Consider the following 23,401-nt stretch of genomic DNA (forward strand, 5'->3'; position numbering starts at 1 on the left):
CAAGTCCAGGCACAGGTGTGCGGGGCCCTGGCCACCTCCCCAGTAGCCAGCCTTTGGGGCTTTTGGATGGAGGGGGCGGCAGGCCCAGCGGGTGGTCACCCACCCAGCCCGTGGTTCCTTGGCTTGAGCCCCCAGCGGGTGGAACCCAGGAGTCCCCAGCCCTCCCTGGGGGTGGTGCCATTGGAGTGGGCAGGCCCTGCCGGCCACCCTGTGCCATCACACAGCTGATGGCCAATGGGAAGAGGCCGGCGGAGGCCCCGGAGCTCCCCTAGCCCAGGGGCCCTGAGTGAGGCGGTCTTTCCGGGGCGCTGGGCCCGTCCCAGTTGACATGAAGCACAGGAGGCCGGCCGGACAGTCAGGAGGCCCACGTTCCAGTCCAAGGCCCTGGGCTGGGGGTGCCCGTGTCCTCTCTCTGGACCTCAGTGCCCGGTGGATGGCCGGTCCACTGGCTCTGCCCCTGGGCCCACTTGGGTCACAGGTGCACCGGCTGGACGTAGCTCCGCGGGAAGAAGCCGATGCGCCCGCAGAGACGGCCTCGCCACCAGCAGGGGTCAAGGCGCTCCAGGACCTCGATGATGTCACCGCGGCGGAAGCTGAGCTGGGAGGGGTCCTGGGCTGAGAAGTCAAACTGGGCCTGGGCAAAGCAGGCCCGGGGAGGCTGCGAGGAGAGGGAGCCGTCAGTGGGGCCCCTCAGGAGCCCCTGCCGGGCTGTCCCCATGGAGGCCCCAACATAAGCGATTTCCCACAGGTGGAGGGGGTCTTTTGGGCAGAACTGGGGTTGAACTCAGCTCTGTATCCAGGTCCAGATTATGGCCACCCCACCCGTGGGCACCCCGCTGCCCACCCCCTGCATGTCTGCGGCACAGACCCTGTGTCTACACAGGGCACAGCCAGTGTCCTGGCGGCCCAGTAGGGACCACAGGGCCAGTGGTCAAGGGACCTGAGTCCTGGGCCTCAGCATGGGACTTTGGTTAGGTCCCTGCCCATCTCAGGGTCTCTTTCCTGACTCTGCAGCAGCCATGATAACTTTTGACCCCAGGCCCTAGAACCACAGGAACAGGCCTTATAAACTATAAAGTGATGTATGTGTAGCTACGAGCAGTTCACTGCTGTTGCCCTTGGCCAGGCTTCGAGGGCAAGGATGTCACTTTACACTGCTTACCTCTCTCAGGCCTGGTTCCAGTCCCATCTATGCCCCAAGGTGACCTTGGGTGAGTCCCTGCCTTCTGGGGGACTTGGTTCCCCTGCCTCCCCCTTCAGATGGCAGCTAGACGAGGGACCCCTGCTGGCACATCAGCCTGGCACCATGAGGGTCACACCCAGCGCCCCGGCCCTGCCTGCCCACCAGGCTCTCTGCCCCAAGCCTGCGGAATCTTATCCGGCACGGGCCGTAGCATCACGGACAGGCTAATTAGCGGTCCTCTGCCCAGGAAGGAAGAGGGGGCGTGGGTCCCAGGAGACTGAGCCAGCTCTGGAGTTGCCCTGCGGGGCCGGTGACCCCAGGGCCAGGCCAGAGCGAGGCGGTGGGTGTTGCGGAGCCCTCCGGCGGCCCCCAGCTCCATCCTGGCCCCCTCACACTTTCCAAGGGCAGAGCTGGCCCAGGCAGCGACGGGAGGGGATGGAGGTCTGAGAGGCAGGCCCGGCGGGGACTGGAGCGAAGAGTCCCTGAGACTGAGCTTAGAGCTGGCCCGGCCCCCAGGGGCAGGCCGAGCAGAGCAGGCCGAGTGCGCTGATGGGACGGAGGGTGCGTGGCAGGGGCAGGGGCTCCTCCTGAGACACTGTTTACTCCCCGACATATCAGATCCCAGGGTTCACCCTACCGGACCGAGAGGAAACTGAGGCCCAGGTGAGGGAAAAACTGGCCCTAAGGTCACACACGGCGAGGCGGTGGAGTCTAGGAACAGGCAGGACTGGAGCTGCGACCTGGCAGCCCCTCCCCAGGCCTTGGCCACGGCCGTGCTCCCGTCCTCTGCAGAGCTCGAGTTCACTGGGCTGTCCAGGGTCCCGACCTCCAGCCCCAGGCCTTGCCGACACCCCCTCCCAAGTAAAACAGCACGTCGGGCTAATAAGCCCACTGGCTGGTGTCGTCATCCTAATGAGCGTGAGAGCTGGTCTCCGGGGCCACTGGACAAAAGAGCTGGCTGGCAAATCGCTGTTATTAGGAGGACCAGGGGCGTCCGGACCCCGCTCCACCTGGCCAGGACCTTGCCCACGGGCGCTCACACTGCCCCGCGCCCCACCCCAGGCCAACTCCTGCGGAGCGGAAGCCAGCACGGACCCCACCCGGCAGGTGGCCTTGGGTAGTCACATCACTCCCTGAGCCTCGGTGTCCTACCTGTACGGTGCGGACCAGGAGGCTCCCAGGAGGCTCAGCCGGTGTCAGTACCTTCGCTCATTCAACAAACAACCACTGAGCACCTCCTGGACTCCACTCACTGCTCCTGGCTGAGAGCCAGCAGGCTCAGTTTGCCGGGGGAGTTTCCACCTGCCCCTTCCCTTCCTTCCCCGCCTCCCCTTTCCCAGCCCTGCGTGTCTCCCTGCAGTGCCCGGGACAGAATTTTAGAAGCTGGGCTGGACCCACCTCCTGCCACGTGGGAAGGGGTGTCCGGCCCCTGCGGAGAGGCTCCCTCGCCCGCCCGCCCCGCTCACCCACCTTGGCCAGGGGCTCCTCGTCCTGCAGGAAGACCTGCCGCTTCTTGGCGATGGTGCTGGTCCGGTAGAAGGCGACCAGCTCGTTCAGAGAGTTGAACTTCTTCTCCCACAGGTAGTACTTCCCCGAGGCCTCACGCAGCACCTTGAAATGCTGCACCTGATCCCCATAGCTAGGGGAGAGGACACAGACCACCTCAGAGGGGCCCATGGCGGCTGGGGCCCTCCCCCCATCCCTGCCCCCCGGAACCAGGCCTTTTTCTCTCCAGGTGAGGCTTGGAGTCAGGAGGTGGGGAGGGGGTCCCAGGCCCCACTGACCGGCCCTGTGAAAGACACGGTGAGTCCCCACCTGGCAGTGGAGTGTGGGGTAAAGGATGTGGGCCTTGGACCAGGCCACTTTCTTGCTGTGTGACCTTAAGCAAATCACTTAACTTCTCTGAACTTTGGTTTCCTCATAATACCTCCCTTCTGGGGAAGTGCTCGTGTGCTGGCAACATTAAATGGCTCCTCTGAGAGAGGTGGTCAGCCAGCATCTCTTCTCCCCAACGTCCCCCAGCCTCAGCACTCCTCTCCCTCCCCCACCTCGTCCCCTCCCAGCCCTTACAGTCCCTTGAGGGGTGAGTCCTAAGACCATCCTGCCGCTGGTGTGAGAGGAGCTCAGGCCTGTGGGATGCTTCCTGTCCTTCCCTGCCCCACATCCACTCCCACCTCAAGAACCTTCTATGGCTCCCCATTGCCCTCAGGGCAAAATCTTAACACCTCAGTCTCAAGTTCTGGCTCTGATGACACATCCAGCCTCATTTCCTTCAAATACTCTCTGATGCCTCCTCTCCCAGCCTTTGCCCAGCCTTGCAACCCACCACCACCAAGTGCCTTCCAGCCCAGCGGAGGGGATAGCCTGCATCTCCCAGACTGGCCAGCAGGGCAGAGGGACCTGCCTGGAACACGCGGCACGTTCCAGGCCAGGACGGGCTGTGCAGGCTTGGGGCAGCCTGAGTTCCTGCAGGCCCACAGTCCAAGTGTTTCTAGGGTGTGGACAGGAGTATGGTGTCCATCCCCCCAGTCGCCCATCCCTGCCTGTGGCTCACTCCCTCCACCTACCAGCCCTGGGGCTGGTGTGCTGCCTTGTTAAAAGTTAAGATGCAAGATTTAAAATAGAGATTTATTCCAGGTAAATACCTTCTGTTCTGTGTGTGTGTCTGGGGTGGGAGGAGGGGGGAATCCTCCCACCCTGCCCAAGTCAAGGAACCAAACCACACAGAACCTCTCTCTCCACTTTCAAGCATGCCTCCAGGCTTCTGCATACATTATTTCTTCCAAATTCTTCTTGAATCAAACTCCTACTCATGCTTCAAGGCCCGCATACAATGGCCCAACCTCTGCAAGCTGCCTCAGGTGCCCTCAGTCAGAGTCGGGGGACTCCTTGGGTTCCTTGGCCCCTTGTACAGCCTGCCTGTAACCCCCATGCCCACCTACCCAGGGGGATGAGGGCTGGGCCTGGCCCCTGGGCTGTCAGTAGACCCCAAGGATGAAGTCAGGCCTGATGCTAGCAGCCACCGGTCCTGTCCAGCAGGTTCTTCTGGCTTGGTGGCAGCAGCAGCAGAGGTGACAGTGGTAGCCCAGGGAGGATAAACAAGGCTGAGGTAAGGTCAGGAGCCTCAGCACCCCACCCCCACCCCCAATCAGGGCCTGTGGACCCCCGGGGTGGAGGCCAGGGTGCTAACTGCCCGCTGGATGATCTCCGTTAGGCATGGCCTGTCTCTAGACTCAGTTTTCCCGTCTGTGAAAAGGGAGGGGGTGGATTCCCTGTCCAGCAGCCTACGTGAGATAGAATCAAACTGACCTTGGGACTGCTGGTGGAGACAGACTCCCCCTGGGTCTTTAGGCCTCAGGGAAGAAGAGTGGTTCAGGTCACAGAGGGTCAGTGGGCTCTAGCTCCACTGTTTTCTGGCTGTGTGACCCTGGGCAAGTTACTGCACGTCTCTGAGCTTTTGTTTCCTTACCTGCACACTGGGCTTCCAGGGTCACTTCCTCCCTGTCTTTGAGGGCATAAAATTGTGTCCCCCCATTCTTTCCTGCTTCATTTTCCCAAGAGCATTTATCATCTTCAAAGATTTTATATATTTTACTAATCATTTAGAAAATTATATATATATACATACATGCATACATACATGTATAAAATTGTCAGTCACCCCAGTAGAACGTGAGTGCCTAAAGGACAGGGAGCTTCGTCCAATTTGTTGGTGGTTGAATCCCCAGCACCAGGCACAAGGCCTGGCGCACAGTAGGGGCTCAGCGACCAGGGCAGTAGAGCAAACACATCATTGACTCCAGGGCACCCCTGGCCTGAAAAGAAGTAAAACATCTCACTTGGGAGCAAACCATCATTTCTGACAAGCCCACAGCAGCCTGGATCAGAGTGTGGGGCAAAAGTAACACAGCCCAGGCAGTGCGCCCCTGCCCCGGCCCACTGGCCACCAGCTCAGACACGCTCCCAGAGGTGGAGGGGGACAGCCCCCTGTAAACTCGTAAAGGGCAGCCAGCCGTGGCCACCATCACTCCGTGAGGCAGAACAAGGCCCGTGAACCCCACCTCTGACAGCTTTATGAGGCGTGGCATGAGCGTGCAGGAGATGCCACGCCTATGCGGTCAGAGTCCCCAGGAGCGCAGCCAGCGAGGGCGGAAATGCTCTCACTTACCGTCACCCAGAAGGGTGGCCATCGGGTCACTGGACTTCATGATGTCCAGGGCTACTATCTCCACGTTGCAGATGAGGACGTTACAGCCGAGGGGGACTGTAACCTGCTGTAACCTGCTGTAACCTGTAACCTGCTGAGGTTACTCAGCAGGTCCAGGGTAAGGCCAGGACGGGAACTGGGCTTCCCGCCCCCATGTGGCCACTGGCCCTTCTCTAAGAGCCTGGGACCCTGGGGCGTGGGCCAGGAGGCACGGTGTGGCCCTGGGAGGGTCAACATGATGATGATTACATAGCTGGCGTTTGGGGAGGACTCACTGTGTGCCAGCATCACACTAAGCACCTTACATAGATGGTCATTCTACAGACGAGGAAACAGGCTGGGGTACCTTGCCCAGGGTTATACAGGAGAAGTACCAGAGCTGAGATTCTTGCTCAAAAGCCCCCCTCCTAGCTGCCCTGAGTCTGTTTCCTGCTCTGATCCCTGCCCAGTGGTCCTCCAAGGGCCCTGAAAGGCCCCCCCTTAAGAGACGATGCACCAGAGTCCGGGCAGGACCCGGTCCGGCCCTGGGGGACCAAACCGAGGCTGGAGGGCGCCACCTGGTGGTCCTGTGTGCACACCACAGCCCTGGGGCCCAAGGTTCCGGTTCTGAGCTGGGGGAGGGGGCTTGGCCAGGATGCCGGGGGTGTGGGGGGGAGGGGGCATGTGCTGGGATTTCTCAGAGGGACACTCCCAGACCCCTTCCCAAGGTAGCATTGGTGCTGGCTCCCCAGAACTGCCTGTCTCCACTCCTGGTCAGACAAATGCCTTGCTGTCCAAGCCCACCTCTCTCTGCCCCACCTCTGGGTCTTTGCACATGCTGTTCGCTGGGCCTGGCATCCCCTCTCCCCTCTTTGTGCAGCAAACTCCTACTCATGCTTCGGGGCCCAGCTCAGATGTCACCTCCTCCACCCTGTGGAGTGTCTGCTGCCACTGAACTTCCCTCAGTTGGGCGTCATGGAGACCCCGGGCCCCCGCTCCCTCTGGACTCCTCCGCTGTCCTGCACACACACACACCCAAAGGTTGAGCCGTCTGGGCTGACCCTGTGGAGGGCGCGGCAGGGCTGCAGGCTCAGGGAGACGCCAGGAGAGGGCAGGGCGCCGGGGCACCCACAATTTCTGTTCCCTCTGCCTGGAAGCCTCTCCTCCCAGATCCTCACTCCTGGGCCCCAGGCAGCCTCCACCGCCAGGTTCATATCCCTGAACACTGGCTCCTGCTATATTCTTTTGTCTCCTTTTTTCATATGTTCAGTCTGTCTCCCCCACTAAGACATAAACCCCAAAGGGCAGCAACTTTTTTTTTTTTCACTGTCATTTCCCAAATCCCTAGAACAGCCTGGCACGTGGCATGTAGCCCAGTGACAATTCCTTGAATTGCTGCACCTAGATCCTACTGTTTCAGGCGCTGGGAGTAGGAAGGACAGACACCAGCTGGGGCCCTGACCCCTTCACCCCCGACCCCGGTTCCTGCCCCTTCCTTCCAGCCTGGATTCCTCCATTGCCCGATTGTGGCCTTTGGGACTGGGTTCTGAGCTGCCCAGAGGCTGACACCCTGCTTCCGTGCCAGCCACTACTATAATGGCTCCAAGTAGAATGACTCATATAGTCTTTGCAATAACCCATTTTACATGTGAGGAAACAGGCACAGAGAGGTTAAGGGACTTGCCCAAAGTCACACAGTCAGGAAATGGCAGAGCCAGAATCTGAACCCAAGGAGCCTGGCCCCAGGGTCCATCCTGTCAGCTATGTAGCACACAGGGGAACCCTGTCCGGAGCACATCCTGGACACCTGCCCTGGGTGCCCTGCTGCTCTCCCACTCCCAGTCCCACCACATCAACCTCCCCTGGTGACTTGCTGCTCATAGAACAATGGCCGAGCCTTCAGCCCGGAGCTCGAGGCCTCGCAGCCAGCCCAAGCCGCATGGAATCCTCCTGCTCCGAGCCACACCCTGGGGTCTGCATCATCCCCGACCCCCAGAGGGTCGCTTGCTTCCAGGCATCCGTCATTCCCTCCACACCCGCAAGCCTGTCCCTGGCCACCCTCCTCCACACACCCCGGGTCAGAACTCACTTCACAGAGACAGAGAACTCCCCTGGGGAGCTCTCGCTCTCCCGGATCAGGAAGGCTCCCTGGTGGTTCCGCTTCATCAGAATTTCTTCTGCCAGCTGCCGGGAAATCCTGCCCGAGTACCACCTGCAGAGAGGGGGCAGGTGAGGGCAGGGGAGGCCAGGCTACCCTGCCCCTATGCCAGGCACCCAACACTGCCAGGTCCTCACTGCAGTCCCCAGACACAGGAAATACGACGGCACCCACTTTACCCAGAGAGGCCAAGGTCATGCGCCCAAGGTCACACACCCAAGGTCATGTGCTGTGAAAGGCAGGAGTTGGGCCCAGTCCCAGCATTCTGGCTCCTGAGCCCAAGCATTTCCCACCACACCAGGCAAACACACACCTCGGTGAACCCCAACTCAGCCAACCCCAGCTGGGCTTTTCCATTTCAGATTCTTAAAGATAAAAAAATATTTTAAAAGATGACCCCCCCACAGAAAAATAGCAGCTTTGATCTGGTGAGGAAGGGTCTCTCCCTGTACCCATTTCACAGATGCACAGACTGAGGCCACCTGGACTTTTTCTCACAGGTTCAAGTCCCTTTTCTTTCTGACCAAACAGAACTGGGTATACAGAAGGTGCCTTGTAAATGCCGAGGGTCTGGCAGGGCCTGGGGGTGAGAGGCTGGGATCCAGCTTCTCTTCCAGCCCTGCCCACTGTGCTCTTTGGGGCTCGCCCACCCTCAGAGGGTCCAGGTGGTCTCTGGCTGGCTTCTTGGACCCCAGATTTGAGCCCAGTCCCTTAATGGTTTGGGTGGGGGAACTGAGGCCCAGAGCAGGTGGAGTCTCCTGGTGGGACCTTGGTGCCCTGAGGGCCACCGGAGCCTCCCTTCCCTGTACAATTTCCCTTCCCTCCTTCAACCGAGCTTCCTGAGTCTGAGCGTGGCCCCAGGCGGATGTGAGGCAGAACTTTTCCTGTTGTATCAGGATGTTGACAGCGAGCCCTCCAGGCCCAGGACAGAGGCTCAGGTGCACGCAGCCTGGGTCCTGCTGGTAACCCCATCCGCCAGCCACGTGTGAGCCCTTGCAGTTCCTCCAGGGGTTTTTTACTAACGTGCTTGGCCTGTGTGCGGGGCAGGTTGGGCCCCCGGATGTTCTCAGGTGATGACAGGGGGGCAGGAGGACAAACACGCAGCTCAGCTCGGGTGCCGGCTCCCTGGTTCTGGCCACAGGGAGAGCCCGTCGCCCGGGGCGCCAGTAGGGGCAGTGCCACCGGCTCCCTCTCTGCCCGCCTTCCAGTCCGAAATGAAGTCCTGGTCCTGACATGGTGTCTCAGAGCCCCACACCCAGAAGTGAGGTTCTAGCCCATCGTTGCCCCCCAAAATGGGGGGGACCCTGAGCCCATCTCTGGGCGGGTGGAGGGGAGGCAGTGGAGGTGGGGGCCGAAGGCGGGGCTCCAGGGAACCTCCAAGAGCTCGACCTGGGTCTCTGGAGTCTGGGAGTCCCGGATGAGGCCTCCAAGCCGGAGGCTGAGCTCAGGGGGCCCCGGAAGGGCGCTCCTCCGGGGAGCCCCCAGCAGGACCCAGGTGCAGTGCTGCCGCAGGGGCAGGGGTCCAACAGGGCCCTGCGTGGGAGTTTCCAAAGAACCCACAAAACTCCACAGGAGGCATCAGCGTGTGGGCGGCTGTCACCCTCAAAGGATTTTGCAACCGCAGCCTCAAGGAGGCCCGCCCTGCCCCAGCCAGGTCCTCAGTGGGGGCTCTCGGGGACAGGGTGCTGGAGAAGCAGCACTCCCGATGCCCCAGAGCACAGCTCACTCCACGCGTGGACGCCTCGCTTAGTCCCCATTTTACTGATGTGGAAATTGAGGCCCAGGGAAGGGCAGGGATCCCCAAAAGTTGCTCCGCAAGTCTCTGGCCTCTGACTCTCCCCCAGCCCACCCCTCTCCCCCAGCTGCTCTTACGGTTCCCCCATTCCCTCCCAGTGAGCACAGCCGGGGCCCACAGCACTGGCGGCAAATCTCACTCTGCCTCTTGCCAGCTGTATGACCCCAGACAAGCCACTCAACCTCTCTGTGCCGCCACCTCCTTGCCCACAAGACCTTGACGAGAACACCCAGCTCGCAGGGCCCTGGGGAGGAGAAGGGCGCTGCCGCCTGCAGGTGTTCACCGCTGCTGCTGTGAACTCCTCCCACGTGTCACCCATTAGCCTGTCTGCGGCCCTCCCAGCAAACTTCTACTCTACATTCCAGGCCCAGCAGACCACGCCCTCCTCCAGGACGCCCTCCTCCAGGAAGCCCTCCTCCAGGAAGCCCTCCTCAATGCCCACCGGCCACGCGGCTGCATCAGGTGCCTCGGTGACCCCTGCCCGTGAGGCCCAGAGGCTCTGGGAGCAGCTGGTCTGCATCACGCCCCCCCTCCGTGGGCTCCCTGGGCAGGAGGAGGTGACGGTTGAGCTCAGGGAAAGAGTGGCCTGGTGTAAACACGAGGCCCCCTGGAACCCCTGCCCTGCCCCCGCCTCACACCCTGGAGCCCAACGGGCTGAGTCAGGCACAGAGCTGGAATTTCCCCACTGCTATTTCGGGGCCAGGGCAGGGGCTGAGGTTAGCCAAGGATGCATCTGGGCACGGCCTCAGGCAGGTGAGCATGGGGCCTGACCCCCATCCCTACTCTGTCCCAGACACAAGTGGCCAGAGCCAGCCCCAGGGAGCCCAGGGCCATCGGACACTGGAATCCTCCATGGCTCCCACCTGCCCTGGTGGAGGCTTGCCTGAACCACCAGCATTGCCCCGACAGGCGTGGCCCCAAAGTCTATCAGCTTTTCTTTCCTTCTGAGCAAACAGAAGCCTCTGCTTAGGCTTCTCAGCGGCTTCCCACATCCCAACCTCCTGGCTTTCACCGGGTCACAGCCTCCACCTGGAGGCTCCCGCACCCCCCGTGTCCTCCGCTGGCCTGGCCCTGGCCAGGTTCTCGCTGTCTCTCTCCCTTTATGACAGAAAGTCTTTAAGGCCGGAGGACAGGCCCCTGCCCAAGGTCACACAGCCCAGAGGGACCCTGCGGGCCTGGAGTCCAGACAGGGGACCTGGGTGGGTCGGGCCTTTGCTCAACACAGGAAGTCCGAGGTGGTGGCAGCTTTGGAAATAACTCGAAGACAGGTAAAGAGGAAATGACCTCCAGGCCCCATCCTGGCCCTGCACCTCCCTCCCGTCCACCCCACAGCCACACACGGGCCCTGACCTGCCTTCACCTCTGCAGGAGTTCCACTCCCCACCCGGCTCAAATGCCTCCATGGCTCCCACCACCCTCCGCCGGGCGCTTGAGGCCCTCCTGCCGGTCCCACTGCCAGAGGTTCTCGTTGTTCCCGCTCCCAGGAATGCCCTTCTCTTTTTCTCCTTAGCTAACTCCTACACACATGCTTCAAAACCTCACTTGTTGCCACCCCTTCTGAGAAGCCCTCCCTGGTTAATTATCTCGATGCTGACTGCCTTCCCTTGTCATAGTTTCTTTATGTCCTGTCTCTCCCACAGGACACAACTGCTCTGACCCCAGCATCTCATCACGTGTCCCCAGCATCACCCAGGTGGGTCCCCTCAGGCAGTGGCTGGTGTTTGGTGAATGACCGAGCGAGCGACTGTGACCTGGGGCTACTTCAGCCACCACTCCGTGAATATCCAGTTGGTTTTTCCCAGATTCTTGGCCACTTAGACCTGTTCTGGGGCTGAGAACAGGGTTTTCAGCACTGGAAGCCTGACGGGGGCTTCCCTGGGCCAGCTGGTCCCAAGCCCGAGGACACCTGGGCTCCTCGTGACTCCCTCTCCGCCCTGTCCCAGACTCTGCTCGGCCCATGTCAGCTCCCCTGCCCACAGGTCTGCCTCCTTCCCGCCCCTCCATGGCCCCTCACTCCCCACCCCGGCACAGGGCTGAGTCGGCCTCTTAGAGGAGCCTTGGCCCTCCTTGTGTTGCAGATAGGGAAACTGAGGAACAGAGAGAGCAGGGGTCTGCCTGAGGCCACACAGCAGCCAGGGGCCCTGCTGGCTGAGCGCCCAGGGCCCTGTCCTATCCAGGGCCCCTACCGGGATGCTCTCCGGTGTCCCAGGTCCTCAGTGTCGTGGCCTGAGCTGGCCCCGACTGCCACCACTTGGGACAAGTCCTCATATCTCTGTCCCCCACCTCTGCTCGGGGAAGAGACGGGGGTCCCCAGACAGATGGCGGGAGGCCGGGCTGAGGACTTGCAGGCAGCTCAGCTCAGCCTGGGCCAGGCTGGGTGTGGACGTTTGGCTTCAGGGCCGGCGGTGAGGGGGCCCTGTGGACATGCGGGGGTGGGGCCAGCCACTCACGGGTGGGGCTTGACGCGGATGTAGTTCTTGGGGACGAACCCCTCTGCACCCCGGAGCTCGGCCTTGTACCAGTTCTGGTCGTCTTCCATGTTCAAAATCTGTGGGCGGGAGAGACACGGTCACCTGGTCACCTAGGAACAGCTGTCCCCTGCTGAAGGCTCACACCAGCCCTGGGGCCCACTTCCCAGAGGAGAGTGAGGTCGCGGGGTGATTCCATGGTCGGGGGGTCACAGAGGAGAATTTGGTTGGTGGGTTGAGCTCAGGGCGGAGAGCTGGAGCCGGACTCTCAGGTCGTGCCACCCGGACCCCCGGGTGCTGGGGGACAGATCCGGGGCCCCTCAGTCCCTGAGCTGTGGCCCTGAGCATGGGGGGCCCACAGCAGTTGATACGAGGCACAGAGCCAGGGGTCGGGGGTAGGTTTGCGGAGGCCCCGCCGAGCGGTGGTCACAGGGTTCACTCGCATTTACAAGCTTCACGTCTGAGCTCAGGGGTGATGATCAGGCGGGGGCTTCAGACACCAGGGGAGCAAACGAGAGGCCTCTGGGCTGCGGCGAGGCCGAGGCCTGGCTGCTCGGGTCGCAGACTCCCCGTTGCCTTGCAGGTGGGCTGAGGGGAACCGAAACCTGAGCGGGGTCGGGGGGCCGCTACTGGCGGGCGGGTGGCGGAGGCCGCGGCGAGGGCCGCCAGCAGGACGCTTGGACTCCCTCCCCACTCCCTGGGCAGGCTCGCCATGTGTCACCCCTTCTCACACCAGCCCCCGAGGCCGCCTTCACCAAAGCAAAGGCTGGGACAGCAACTCAGATGGTTTGGTTTTACCAAGAGGAGCTGAGATTTGCCCCCTGGGCCCAGGCCTGGCCCCTCCCTCGTCTGTCTGCCAGGTCCCTTGAGCCCCTCCTTCCTGCTCCTGCAGTCTGGGCCAGACCAGCGTCCCCAGGGACAGCCGGAAGCAGGTGGCTGACTCAGGATAACTTTTGCTGAAAACTAAACAAAACAAAAAACTCCCCCAACTTAATGAGAAAATTAGGGCCTGCGGGTCACAGACTCAGTGAAGATTCTTGGGAGCCTCGGGCTCTAGACCACTCTGCCTGCCTCTGACTCTCTCCACAGCTCTGGCCTCAGTTTCCGCATCTGTAAAATGGGCACATCTATGGCCTACACGGCACATGGCAGTGTTTTTTTTTTTTTTTTTGCGGTATGTGGGCCTCTCACTGTTGTGGCCTCTCCCGTTGCGGAGCACAGGCTCCGGACACGCAGGCTCAATGGCCATGGCTCATGGGCCAAGCCGCTCCGCGGCATGTGGGATCCTCCCAGACCGGGGCACGAACCCGTGTCCCCTGCATCGGCAGGCGGACTCTCAACCACTGCGCCACCAGGGAAGCCCATGGCAGTGTTTTGTGACCTGCAAAATCCTCTGTGGACATGTGGATGTGACATATCTAATCTATCCCAGTTTTGTTTTGGTTTTGTTTTCCTGTCACCTCCACTCCAAGGAAAGACCCAGAAATGTTCTGATTGGTTGTATTAGCTGAATTCTTGCTGTTAACATTGTTCAAAGCCCCCAGACCTTCTGAGACATGGGAATTCCCAACCCTCCCTGAGGTGAAGGCTCACACCTCGGCCTGCCCCTGCTTTGCCCCTGCAGTGCCCTTCTCCTGGGTGCTGTCTTGTGCCACCGTCCCCTGGCCAGTGCGGCCATGGAGCACCTCCTGAGTGCCAGGCACTGTGCCCAGCCCAGTGATATAGCAGGAAGCAGGAGGTCACATTTTAGTGGGCAGAGGCAGACACGAAACAGGAAGGATACAAGTAAACAAGGTGATTTAATGTTCTGCTATGTGGTCTGAAAATATACGTCAGGATGACATAGAAGGAAGATGCCTGGTTGGGGGCAGGGGGATTGTCAACAGGGAACAGGTGGGGGTGGGCAAGAAAGGCCTCTCTGAGGAGGTGGCACACGAGCTGAGGCCCGAATTACAGGAAGGAATGAGACATGAGAAGATGTGGGGAACAGTGTCCAAGGCAGAGGGAACAGCCAGTGCAATGCCCCTAAGGTGGGAGCAAGCTCTGTCCCTGGAACAGAAAGGAGGCCCCCGTGTCTGCGGTTGATGGGGGGCAGTGCTGTGAGCTGAATGGGGAGGGTGAGAGCTTGAAGGTCTTGTGCTCCGGTATTGGGGGGGACGAGGGGTCCGTGACGAGCAGGCCCAGGTGAGCAGTGAAGGGGGCCTGGATTGGGGCTGCTGAGACGTGGTCAGATCTGGGGTAGGTTTTGGCAGAGCGGCTGACAGGCGAGATACACGAGACGGAGAGGAAGCAGCCGAGACAACCCCAGGCTCTGGGCCTGAGCGCGGGCAGGTGGTCGTGACCGCCAGCTGCTGTGCAACAGCTGTGAGAGGAGGTGGGGAAGCTCAGGGTGGCTGGGTCGGGCCCAAGGTGCACCGGCCATCGCCGTGGAAATGCCAAGAGGCCGTGAGCTCCCTGAGTCTGGGTCCTGGGGGCCAGGCTGTGCATGACGAGGTGGAGGTGAAGCCACCACCCACATCTTTCCTCCTGTGGGGAGCAGCAGGGTCCTGTGCACCCAGAAATGCCTGCTCGTCAGTGAGGGGGGCTTTGTTCCAGGGGAGTGACATTTGGGGCCCCTTGTCCAGAGTGGGTCCACGTGCCACCGGGCTTTCGTCTAAGAGCAGAGCTCAGACTGGAAGAGCAGCATCCTTGCCGGCTCCCAGAGGCTGGGATCTGCGTGTCCGCCGGTCATTGCTGGGCTGGGACAGGCCTGGCCCACAGCCCGTGGGCAGGAAACATGCTCACGAAGGTACAGGTCGTGGAGCTCAGGCACCAGCCCCACCCGCTGTCCCCGGCCCGGGGGAGGGAGAGGGGACACAGGACGACATCGCAGCCACGTTTTTATGGTTACAGAAATCAGACCCTGGACTAGCATGAGATGGGTGAGGCACTTTGGGTACAAAATTTAAGGGAGCTCCAAAAAAGTCAGGAATCAAGGTAAAGAGTATTTTAAAGGAATATGTTAAAAAATCAAAATTAATCAAAATTTCTGAATATGGTCATTAGTTAATAATAATGTATCCATGTTGCTCCATTAATGTAACAAATGTACCAGGTTAATAATATAAAATGTTACCAAGGGTGTGCGTGTGAGTGTGTGTGGGCGGTGGGAGGGGGCGGCAGGGTGTCAGATTGGAATTCCTCTGTGCCATCTTCTCGATTTTTCTGTAAATTTCAAACTGTTAAAAAGAGTCTATTTAGGGGCTTCCCTGGTGGTGCAGTGGTTAAGAATCCGCCTGCCAATGCAGGGGACACAGGTTTGAGCCCTGGTCCGGGAAGATCCCACATGCCGCGGAGCAACTAAGCCTATGCGCCACAACTACTGAGCCTGCGCTCTAGAGCCCGCGAGCCACAACTACTGAGCCCGCGTGCTGCAACTACTGAAGCCTGCGCACCTACAGCCTGTGCTCCTCAACAAGAGAAGCCACCGCAATGAGAAGCCTGCGCACCGCAACGAAGAGTAGCCCCCACTCGCTGCAACTAGAGAAAGCCCGCGTGCAGCAACGAAGACCCAATGGAGCCAAAAATTAATTAATTAATTTTAAAAAATAGTCTATTTAAAATTTAGTGCAAAAAACTCCATCAAACTCTTAAATCAGGATTTCTCGCGGGGTCCAGTGGTTAGGACTCCAAACTTCCGCTGCAGGGGGCATGGGTTCAATACCTGGCTGGGGAACTAAGATCCTGCATGCCGGGCAGCATGGCCAAAAATTTTTAATATTTTTTTAAATTAAAAGAAAAATCTTAAATCAGGGCAGGCTTTGACCCGGCACCTGTACAGCTGTGAGAGGAAGGACCCTAACTCCACGTATGGCCCTGGAAGGATCACTTGCTCATCTCTGTCCTGTGAGGAAAGGCAGAAGTGTGAACAAGGAAGCGTGACTTGCTCACAGCATGCCTCCCAGGATTGACCGCTAGCTCCTCAAGACATTCTTTCTGATGTATTTTTCTAGGCACAGATCCAATGCATGAATGTCAGTTTCCCATCCCTAAAACTAATATCTTTCTTTTTTTTTTTTTTTTTTTTTTTGCAGTATGCGGGCCTCTCACTGTTGTGGCCTCTCCCGTTGCGGAGCACAGGCTCCGGACGCGCAGGCTTAGCGGCCATGGCTCACGGGCCCAGCCGCTCCGCGGCATGTGGGATCTTCCCGGACCGGGGCACGAACCCGTGTCCCTTGCATCGGCAGGTGGACTCTCAACCACTGCGCCACCAGGGAAGCCCAAAACTAATATCTATTGATTATGGGTCAGTTGACTCTGTGCATGTTCCTTTGCATTCTGCTTTTTTGCCACTTAACGTTGCTTCATGAGCATTTTTACGTCGTTAAACGTCTCCCTCCCCAAAGAGCATTCTTAGGAGCTGTGTGATATTTTGTGCCGCCCCTGGGCAGGTAGCTAGGGTGAGTCCACACTGCAAACTCACCCACACCCCACAGCCCCACCTGCTGCATTCTCTCCATCCACTCTCCTCCCCCGGCTCTTCGCATGGCTGGGCCCTGCTCATCCTTCAGGTCTCAGCTCAGGTGTCATCTCTTTTGAGAGACTGCCCTGACCACCCCCCCCCATCTAAAGCTGTCCCCCTGCCCCTCCCTCCCACCCACCCTCTCCATTCCATCTCCCCAGGTGATTTCTTCCACCCATTTATCACCTCCTGACGGCATGCACCCTCTGGAATGTCCGCTCCAGGAGGGCAGGGACTGGGCTTCATCCACTGCTGTGTCCTCAGCACTTAGGACAATGCCTGGTGCTGAGCAGGTGCTCGAGAGCTTGACAAGGGTTTGTTGAATGAAGGAAGGAAAAGGCAGCCCCTCCGGTGGCCTGTCATTCCTTGAAAGGTCCCCTCCTGGGTCTCCACGGACACAAGGAGCAAGTCCCATTGGGGTCTTAGACAGGGTCTCGGCTAACATCTCCTTCCTTCCTTCCTTCCTTCCTTCCTTCCTTCCTTCGACACCCCCGTGTCTTGCTGAGGGCCTGCCCTGTGCCAGGCACTGTTTTATGTCCCTGCCCTCAGGAGCCTTGGTTAGAAGCAAACACAGCAGGAGTTGGCCAACGCTCTATCAAAGCTTAGTGGGAAACTTGGCCAATCTTGGGTGGGCAGGGGTGAGCACAGGCATCCAGGAGGGAAGCGGGGATGTCACCGTCTTTACAACACTTGCCTTGGGGGACCCCGCGGATCTACTGCCTCCACCCTGGTTCAGCCCTCTGAGTCTCAGGTAGAACCCACCGGTCACCCCATTCCAAGTTCCCCACTGTTTCACTGCCTCTCAAGCCCCAGAGTCTGGAACTAGAGACTCCAAACTGCTCTCCGATTGGCAAGCGAGGCCTCTGAAACAGACCTGGGTCTCAAGAGTCTCGTGCCCTGGCTAGATGGTGCCAGTGTCAAGCCTGCCCCATCTCCAGCTGGCCACACGTCCACAGGTCCCCCCACCAGCCACTCAGGGGGGCCCAGGGCTGGCATCCCAGCACAGAGAAAGGGGGACATCCTCAAAAAGATGCGGTTCTTCTTGGAACCATCCACCTCCTGACCTAGCGCAGCTGTTCAGTGTCACGGGGTTCAGAATGCAGGTTCCAGAGTCAAAGGACAGGGGTTCACCTCTGACCCCACACCAGGCAAGCTGTGGCGCCTGCCTGTGCCTCATTTAATCACCTGTGAAATGGGGCCTCAGCAGCTTAAATGGATGTTGATGGGCACCACTGAGCTCGGACCTGGGGCTCTGTACGGGGTCAGCACACGGAGGCCCCGTCCCTTCCTGGGCCCCGGCTCAGACTGGAAGCCTCATGCCCACTGCGCCGGTGCAGAGACCGAGGCCCAGGGAGGGCAGGGGCTTCCTGAGCGTGACTTGGTGGCAGCTCCAGCGCCCGACTTGTGGCACGGCCCCTCCCAAATCAGGGCCCTGAGCTCTGCTTCCAGATGCAGACTTGTAAGCAGGGACATTTCCTGAGAGACAGAGCCCAGGAGCCCACCTGCCTGGGTTGCCCTGGAAGGCATGTCCTCCTCAAGAAGCCACACAAGCGACCTGAGCGGTGTTGAGGCTTATCTTCCCCTTTCTCACCTGCAGGGAAGCTCGTCTGGACCCCTAATCATAGTTGTTTTAGCCCCGATAGGGTAGTGTGTGTACTTAATTCCCAAGACCCTCTCTGTCTCTCTGCATCCGTCTCTGCCTCTTCCTCTCTCTCTCTTTCCCCAGCTGTCTTTTCAAATTCTTTCCTGGGAAACGGTGTTGAATCAACCCCTGCCAGGCACTATGCTGATGTCTCCTTGAATCCTCACAATGGCCCCCAAAGGAGGGATCACTATCTCCCCATTTCCCAAATGGGGAAATTGAGGCTCAGAGGGTGGAGGTGGATTGTCCAGAGTCACAGACTTGATAACTGGAGAAGCTGGGCCCATCTTCCTCCAGAGACTGGACTCTGTTTGGGGGGCTGTCCAGGCCCTGGTTTTAAGCACCCCCCTATCCCATGCGAGGCCAGCTGAGCCGGCTCTGGCCACCCTACCTTGAGTGTGTCCCCCTTGTTGAAGGCCAGCTCATCGCTCTCTGTGGCCTGGAAGCTGTACAGGGCCACGGACTCCATGCCGCTGTCCCCGAGCCCCGGCAGCTGGGCTCTGAGCAGGGCCAGCAGCTTCCTGCTTCCTCTGCAGTCGAGGACCGTCTTCCTTTGTTTTGAGAGCGTGTTTGTGCTTTTGAAGCTGAGACCGAGACTTCCCCTGACAGGAGAAACAGGAAGCAGAGATGTCCCAGAACAGGGCGTGTGAGCCGCAGGCCCACCTCAGACCCCAGGGAGTCCCCGGGCAGCCCTGGGAGTGGGTCCTCCTCCTGCACCCACATTACAGATGATAAAACTGAGGATCCAGAGCAGAAACGCTGCAAAGCCATGCCCAGCTCAGACACTGTGTCTTGCGGTCCCAGCCACCACCCCTCATTTGCCGATGTCCCCTCCACAGTTTCTAAGCTCCGATGCCTCCTGTGACTTCCCACTGCCTGCTGCATCGACCCCCCAAGCTCCTTGTCTGACAACCAGGGCCCTTCCAAGCCGCTACTCCCACCCCCAGCTCTCCAGACTCATCCTTTGTTACTCCCCTACTGTCTGAACAAACACGAGCTCCAGCCACAGCCGAGAGACACCCCACATGTCCATTTCGTCCTCCAGCCGTTCCACATGGAAGGCCCTCTGCCTGGTGCTCTCTTCCCCTTTCTCTTCCCAGGAGACTCCTATTCATCCATCAAAGCCCAGTTCAGAAGGTGCCTCTTCTGATTTAAACACCGGGCACCTTCAGCAGGATGGCAATCCTAAGGTCAACAAGGACTGAAAATAATCTTGACCTTTGCTTAGGTTTGCTATGGGCAGTGGAATCAGTGTGGCAATTCTGGGACAGGTGTGTGAGTATCGTGGGAAACACCATAAACGACTAAATACAGCAAAGCTGTTTGGAACCAGGGTTCTCTCCAGGGAAGGAGGGAGACCTGGACCTGGAAGGGGAAGGCGAGGAAGAGCCCTGTGTTGTTGGACGGGAATTGGATGAATCAGCGTGAAGTCAGATTGGGTTTTTTCTGTAAAAAAAAGAGTTTTTCTTCCTTCATTTATATCAATAGGGTTACATCATGCTTTCAGATTTTAGTCAATGGATTATGATCTATTACTATTATTATTTAATTTTGATGCTTACATTGTCCCAGATTTGGCCAGTGGGACCCCCCTTCGAGATGTCCCCTTGTCCTTTTGACACATCCCCACCACTCTCTGAGCTCTTCCCATCTCTCTGACGGTAGGTTCACGCTCTTCTAGGACTTCTGCCCCAGCCCTGGAACCAGGCATCTCTGAGGGGTGGAAGATTTTTTTTTTTTTTTTTTTGCAGTGTGCGGGCCTCTCACTGCTGTGGCCTCTCCCATTGCGGAACACAGGCTCCGGATGCGCAGGCTCAGCGGCCATGGCTCACAGGCCCAGCCGCTCTGCGGCATGTGGGATCCTCCCAGACCGGGGCACGAACCCATGTCCCCTGCATTGGCAGGCGGACTCTCAACCACTGAGCCACCAGGGAGGCCCTGAAGATGGTCTTTTTAGTAGAGGATGGTGTTTAGAACCCAGGATTGAGCTGGTGTTGGGTGTGCTCATCAGTAGGGAGGTGTCATTGTTTCCAGGCCCTCTCCGCAGACAGAGGCAAGGAAAAAAAAAAAAAAAGTATATATATATATATATATATATATATATATACATTCATTATATATATATACACAAATTCATTTTATATATATATCACAAATTCATTATATATGTATAAACTCATTATATATATATGTATTTGTATTTTTAGAAATATATTTCCTGTATACTCGGCCATAAACAGGAACGAGATTGGGTCATCTGTAGAGACATGGATGGACCTAGAGACTGTCATACAGAGTGAAGTCGGTCAGAAAGAGAAAAACAAATATCATATATTAACGCATATATGCGGAATCTGAAAAAATTGGTACAGACGATCTTATTTACAAAGCAGAAATAGAGACACAGACGTAGAGAACAAACGTATGGCTACCAAGGGGGAAAGGGGTGGGTGGGATGAATTGGGAGTTGGGATGGATGTATATACACTGTTGATGTTATGTATAAAATAGATAACTAATGAGAACCTGCTGTATAGCACAGTGCTCAGTGCTCTGTGGTGACCTAAATGAGAAGGAAATCCAAAAAAGAGGGGATGTATGTATACGTATAGCTGACTCACTTTGCTGTATAGTATAAAGTAACACAACGTTGTAAAGCAACTCTACTCCAATTAAAATATAATACTAATAAATATATCTCCTGTGTCCTGGTGGACAGAGTGAGTCCATATTTCTGTGTCTATCTCTATGTGTATCTATATAGCTATGGATAATATTAGATTAGATTAGTAGATTAAAAACCATGAGCTCCATCAGATATGAATCGGTGAATGCAGGTGAGGGGTATGTGGATGTCGTGCCATTCTCACAGCTTTTCTTAGGGTTTGAAAGTTTTCCATGTACAAAGTTGGTAAGATAGATGTGACCCTACAGAGATCTCAAAGTTAAAGGTTTAGTTAAAACAAAAAAAAAGTTGAGGGAAAATAAGAGGAAGACTGCAGAAGCCGTCACCTTCCTGGAGCTCCCCGAAAGCCGGGGGCGGGGGTGGTAGCAGCCAAGGCTCAGCCCAGGGCCCATCCTCACCTCTCCCCCAGCACCCCCTGCTCCGTCAGCCCAGACCCCAGGACGACAGGATGTTAGCAGGCGCTTCTTTCCGGCTCCGTTTCAGCTGAGGTTTCAAAGCCTCAGAATGGCGCAGTGAGCGGGGGGGGGATCCACCCCGCCCCAAATCTGAGGTGCCTGGAGGCAAGAGCGAGGAGGGCTCCCCTTCTGAAGCTGAGTGTGTGTCCTCTGGGGCCTGAGGACCTGGGGACTGGCTTATTTTCTGTTTTTTTTTTTTTTTTTTGCGGTAAGCGGGCCTCTCACTATTGTGGCCCCTCCCGTTGCGGAGCACAGGCTCCGGACGCGCAGGCTCCGAACGCGCAGGCTCGGGACGCGCAGGCTCAGCGGCCATGGCTCACGGGCCCAGCCGCTCTGCGGTACGTGGGATCTTCCCGGACCGGGGCACGAACCGGCGTCGCCTGCATCAGCAGAGGCGGACTCTCAACCACTGCGCCACCAGGGAAGCCCCTTATTTTCTGTTTTTCAAAGAAAAACAGAATTATTCTGTGCCGAGTCAGGTACAAGAAGGTGAGTAGGTCTCCCTAAGGGCTACGGTTTGTAGGCGGCAGAGCTGAGCTGGCCTGCGCCAGAAGCCTGTGCAACGTGGCCCAGAGCCGCTGCAGGGGGTCAGGAGAGCCGCGGGGCTAGGGTGGGCGGCGAGCAGCACATCTTGCTAGGAGGGCACGTGCGCCCAACCCCCCAAGACCACCCAGGACCCCTGGTGGGTTTCGCACCCCGACTGAGGGTGGATGCTGGGGCCTAGAATGAGGGGGAGGCAGAGCTGGCAGCTGGGAGGGCGTCGAGACCCATCACGGGCTGCAGCTGGGTCTCTAAGGGAGGCCCGTCAAAAGCCGCCCCCAGGAGGAGAAGTCATTGTTAGCCACTGGCCATGCCAGGCCATGGTGGAACCGGCCACATAAGACTATCTCAGTCCTTAGGCCCTAACCCCCTGTGGCAGGCTGATTACGGCCCAAAGACCTGCAGGGCCGGCCCCCTGGGCCTGCGAGCGTTTCGCAGAGGCGATTACACTGAGGATCTCGAGATGGGGAGGTGGGCCCGGGTTACCCAGGTGGGCCCGAAATGTGATCTCAAGTGTCCCATGAGAGGCAGGCAGAAGCAGCAGGTTCCGTGGCCGAAGCAGGATGCCCGGCTGCTGGCTGGGAGACGCCCGGCGGGCCGGGAGCCGAGGGCTTCGAGGAGTGCAGCTCAGGAAGCTGAAAAGGCAGGGAAGGGTCTCTGCCCGGGGGCTCCAGGAGGAGCCAGCCCTGCCCGCGCCTTCTCCTGGGGCCAGGGGTGCAGAGCCGGGGCTTCTGGCCTCCAGAAAGGTAGAGAATGATCTTGTGTTGCGAAGCCACTGGAGCTTGTGGTGGCCCATCACAGCAGCCGCAGCAGACACCGCCCCCGCCCTCGCGCTGGTCCGGGCTGAGTCAGAAATGGAAGCTTGAGACCAGGCCATGAGGACAGAGAGCAGGAATTGACCGCCCCCTCCCATTCCAGGCCCAGAGCTGGGGTGGCAGCTCGGGGGACCGCAGTTCAGTGAAGTTGGGGCTCAGTAGTTATGAGACTGGACCAGACCCTCGGATGCTCCAGGGAGGCTTGGTGGGGGCTTTTGTTATCAGACACTGACTGAAACACCCGAGGGACCTCCCTGGGCTCCATCCTGTTGGGGGGAGGGGTGGTTTAGCAGGAGAACGGAGAGAAAACCCGCTCATTCGAGAACTGCCCCTGAGCCTTGTCCCGCACCCAGCTCCAGCTTAGGACTTGTGCACGGAACCGTGCCAGGACCTCTGCCTGCAGAGACCAGCACTGACAAAACAAGCTCCAGAGGTCCACCGACTTGCTCCCCATGAAACTCGTGAAAAGCAGGAAAAAAACTAAAAAAATATTCAAAGTTTCTGGAAATGGCCCAAAGGGTAAACAGAAATGAAGAAACATCTGTTCAAGAACAGTTAACGAAAATTTGATAAGAAAGGTGAGAGTCTGTGATATTTGAACCAAAACCACTGCCTCCCTTCAGTCTCCTCCCAGCTCTGTGAGTTAACTCTCCGCTCCAGACTGTCCTGCCCAGAACTTAGAGCTCTTCCCCTCAGACCTAGAACACAGGGCCCCTCCCCCAGCTCCCAGTAGGCCTTTCTTCCTGGGAGGAGCAGGGTGTCAGCATTTCTCATGCTACCCTTGGCCAAGGCTAAGACTGGGGGGGGGGGGGGGTGCGGTGGGCAGGCGCCCCTCTCATGGAACAGGGCTCCACCCTGAGTGCAGTGCGCTGGGCCTCCTGGCACCCTGACCATCCTGGCCTGGCTCCACCCTGAGTGCAGTGCACTCAGCCTCCTGGCACCCTGACCACCCTGGTGGTCCCTCATGCCTCC

At 58.5% G+C, this 23,401-nt stretch overlaps 1 protein-coding gene across 1 annotated transcript; it reads right to left on the minus strand.

Moving 5' to 3' along the window:
• Positions 1–472: 472 nt before the first annotated feature.
• On the minus strand, positions 473–18,402 carry GRAP (GRB2 related adaptor protein; the record flags this gene model as incomplete). The annotated part of the gene is made up of 5 exons (XM_079725061.1): positions 473–658; positions 2,654–2,822; positions 7,459–7,581; positions 11,773–11,870; positions 18,325–18,402. 5 exons carry the CDS (start codon positions 18,400–18,402, stop codon positions 473–475), a joined length of 654 nt encoding a protein of 217 aa, XP_079581187.1.
• Between the last annotated feature and the right edge of the window lie 4,999 nt (positions 18,403–23,401).

The sequence above is a fragment of the Hyperoodon ampullatus genome (assembly GCF_949752795.1).
Source record: "Hyperoodon ampullatus genome assembly, chromosome: 19".
Taxonomy (NCBI): domain Eukaryota; kingdom Metazoa; phylum Chordata; class Mammalia; order Artiodactyla; family Ziphiidae; genus Hyperoodon; species Hyperoodon ampullatus.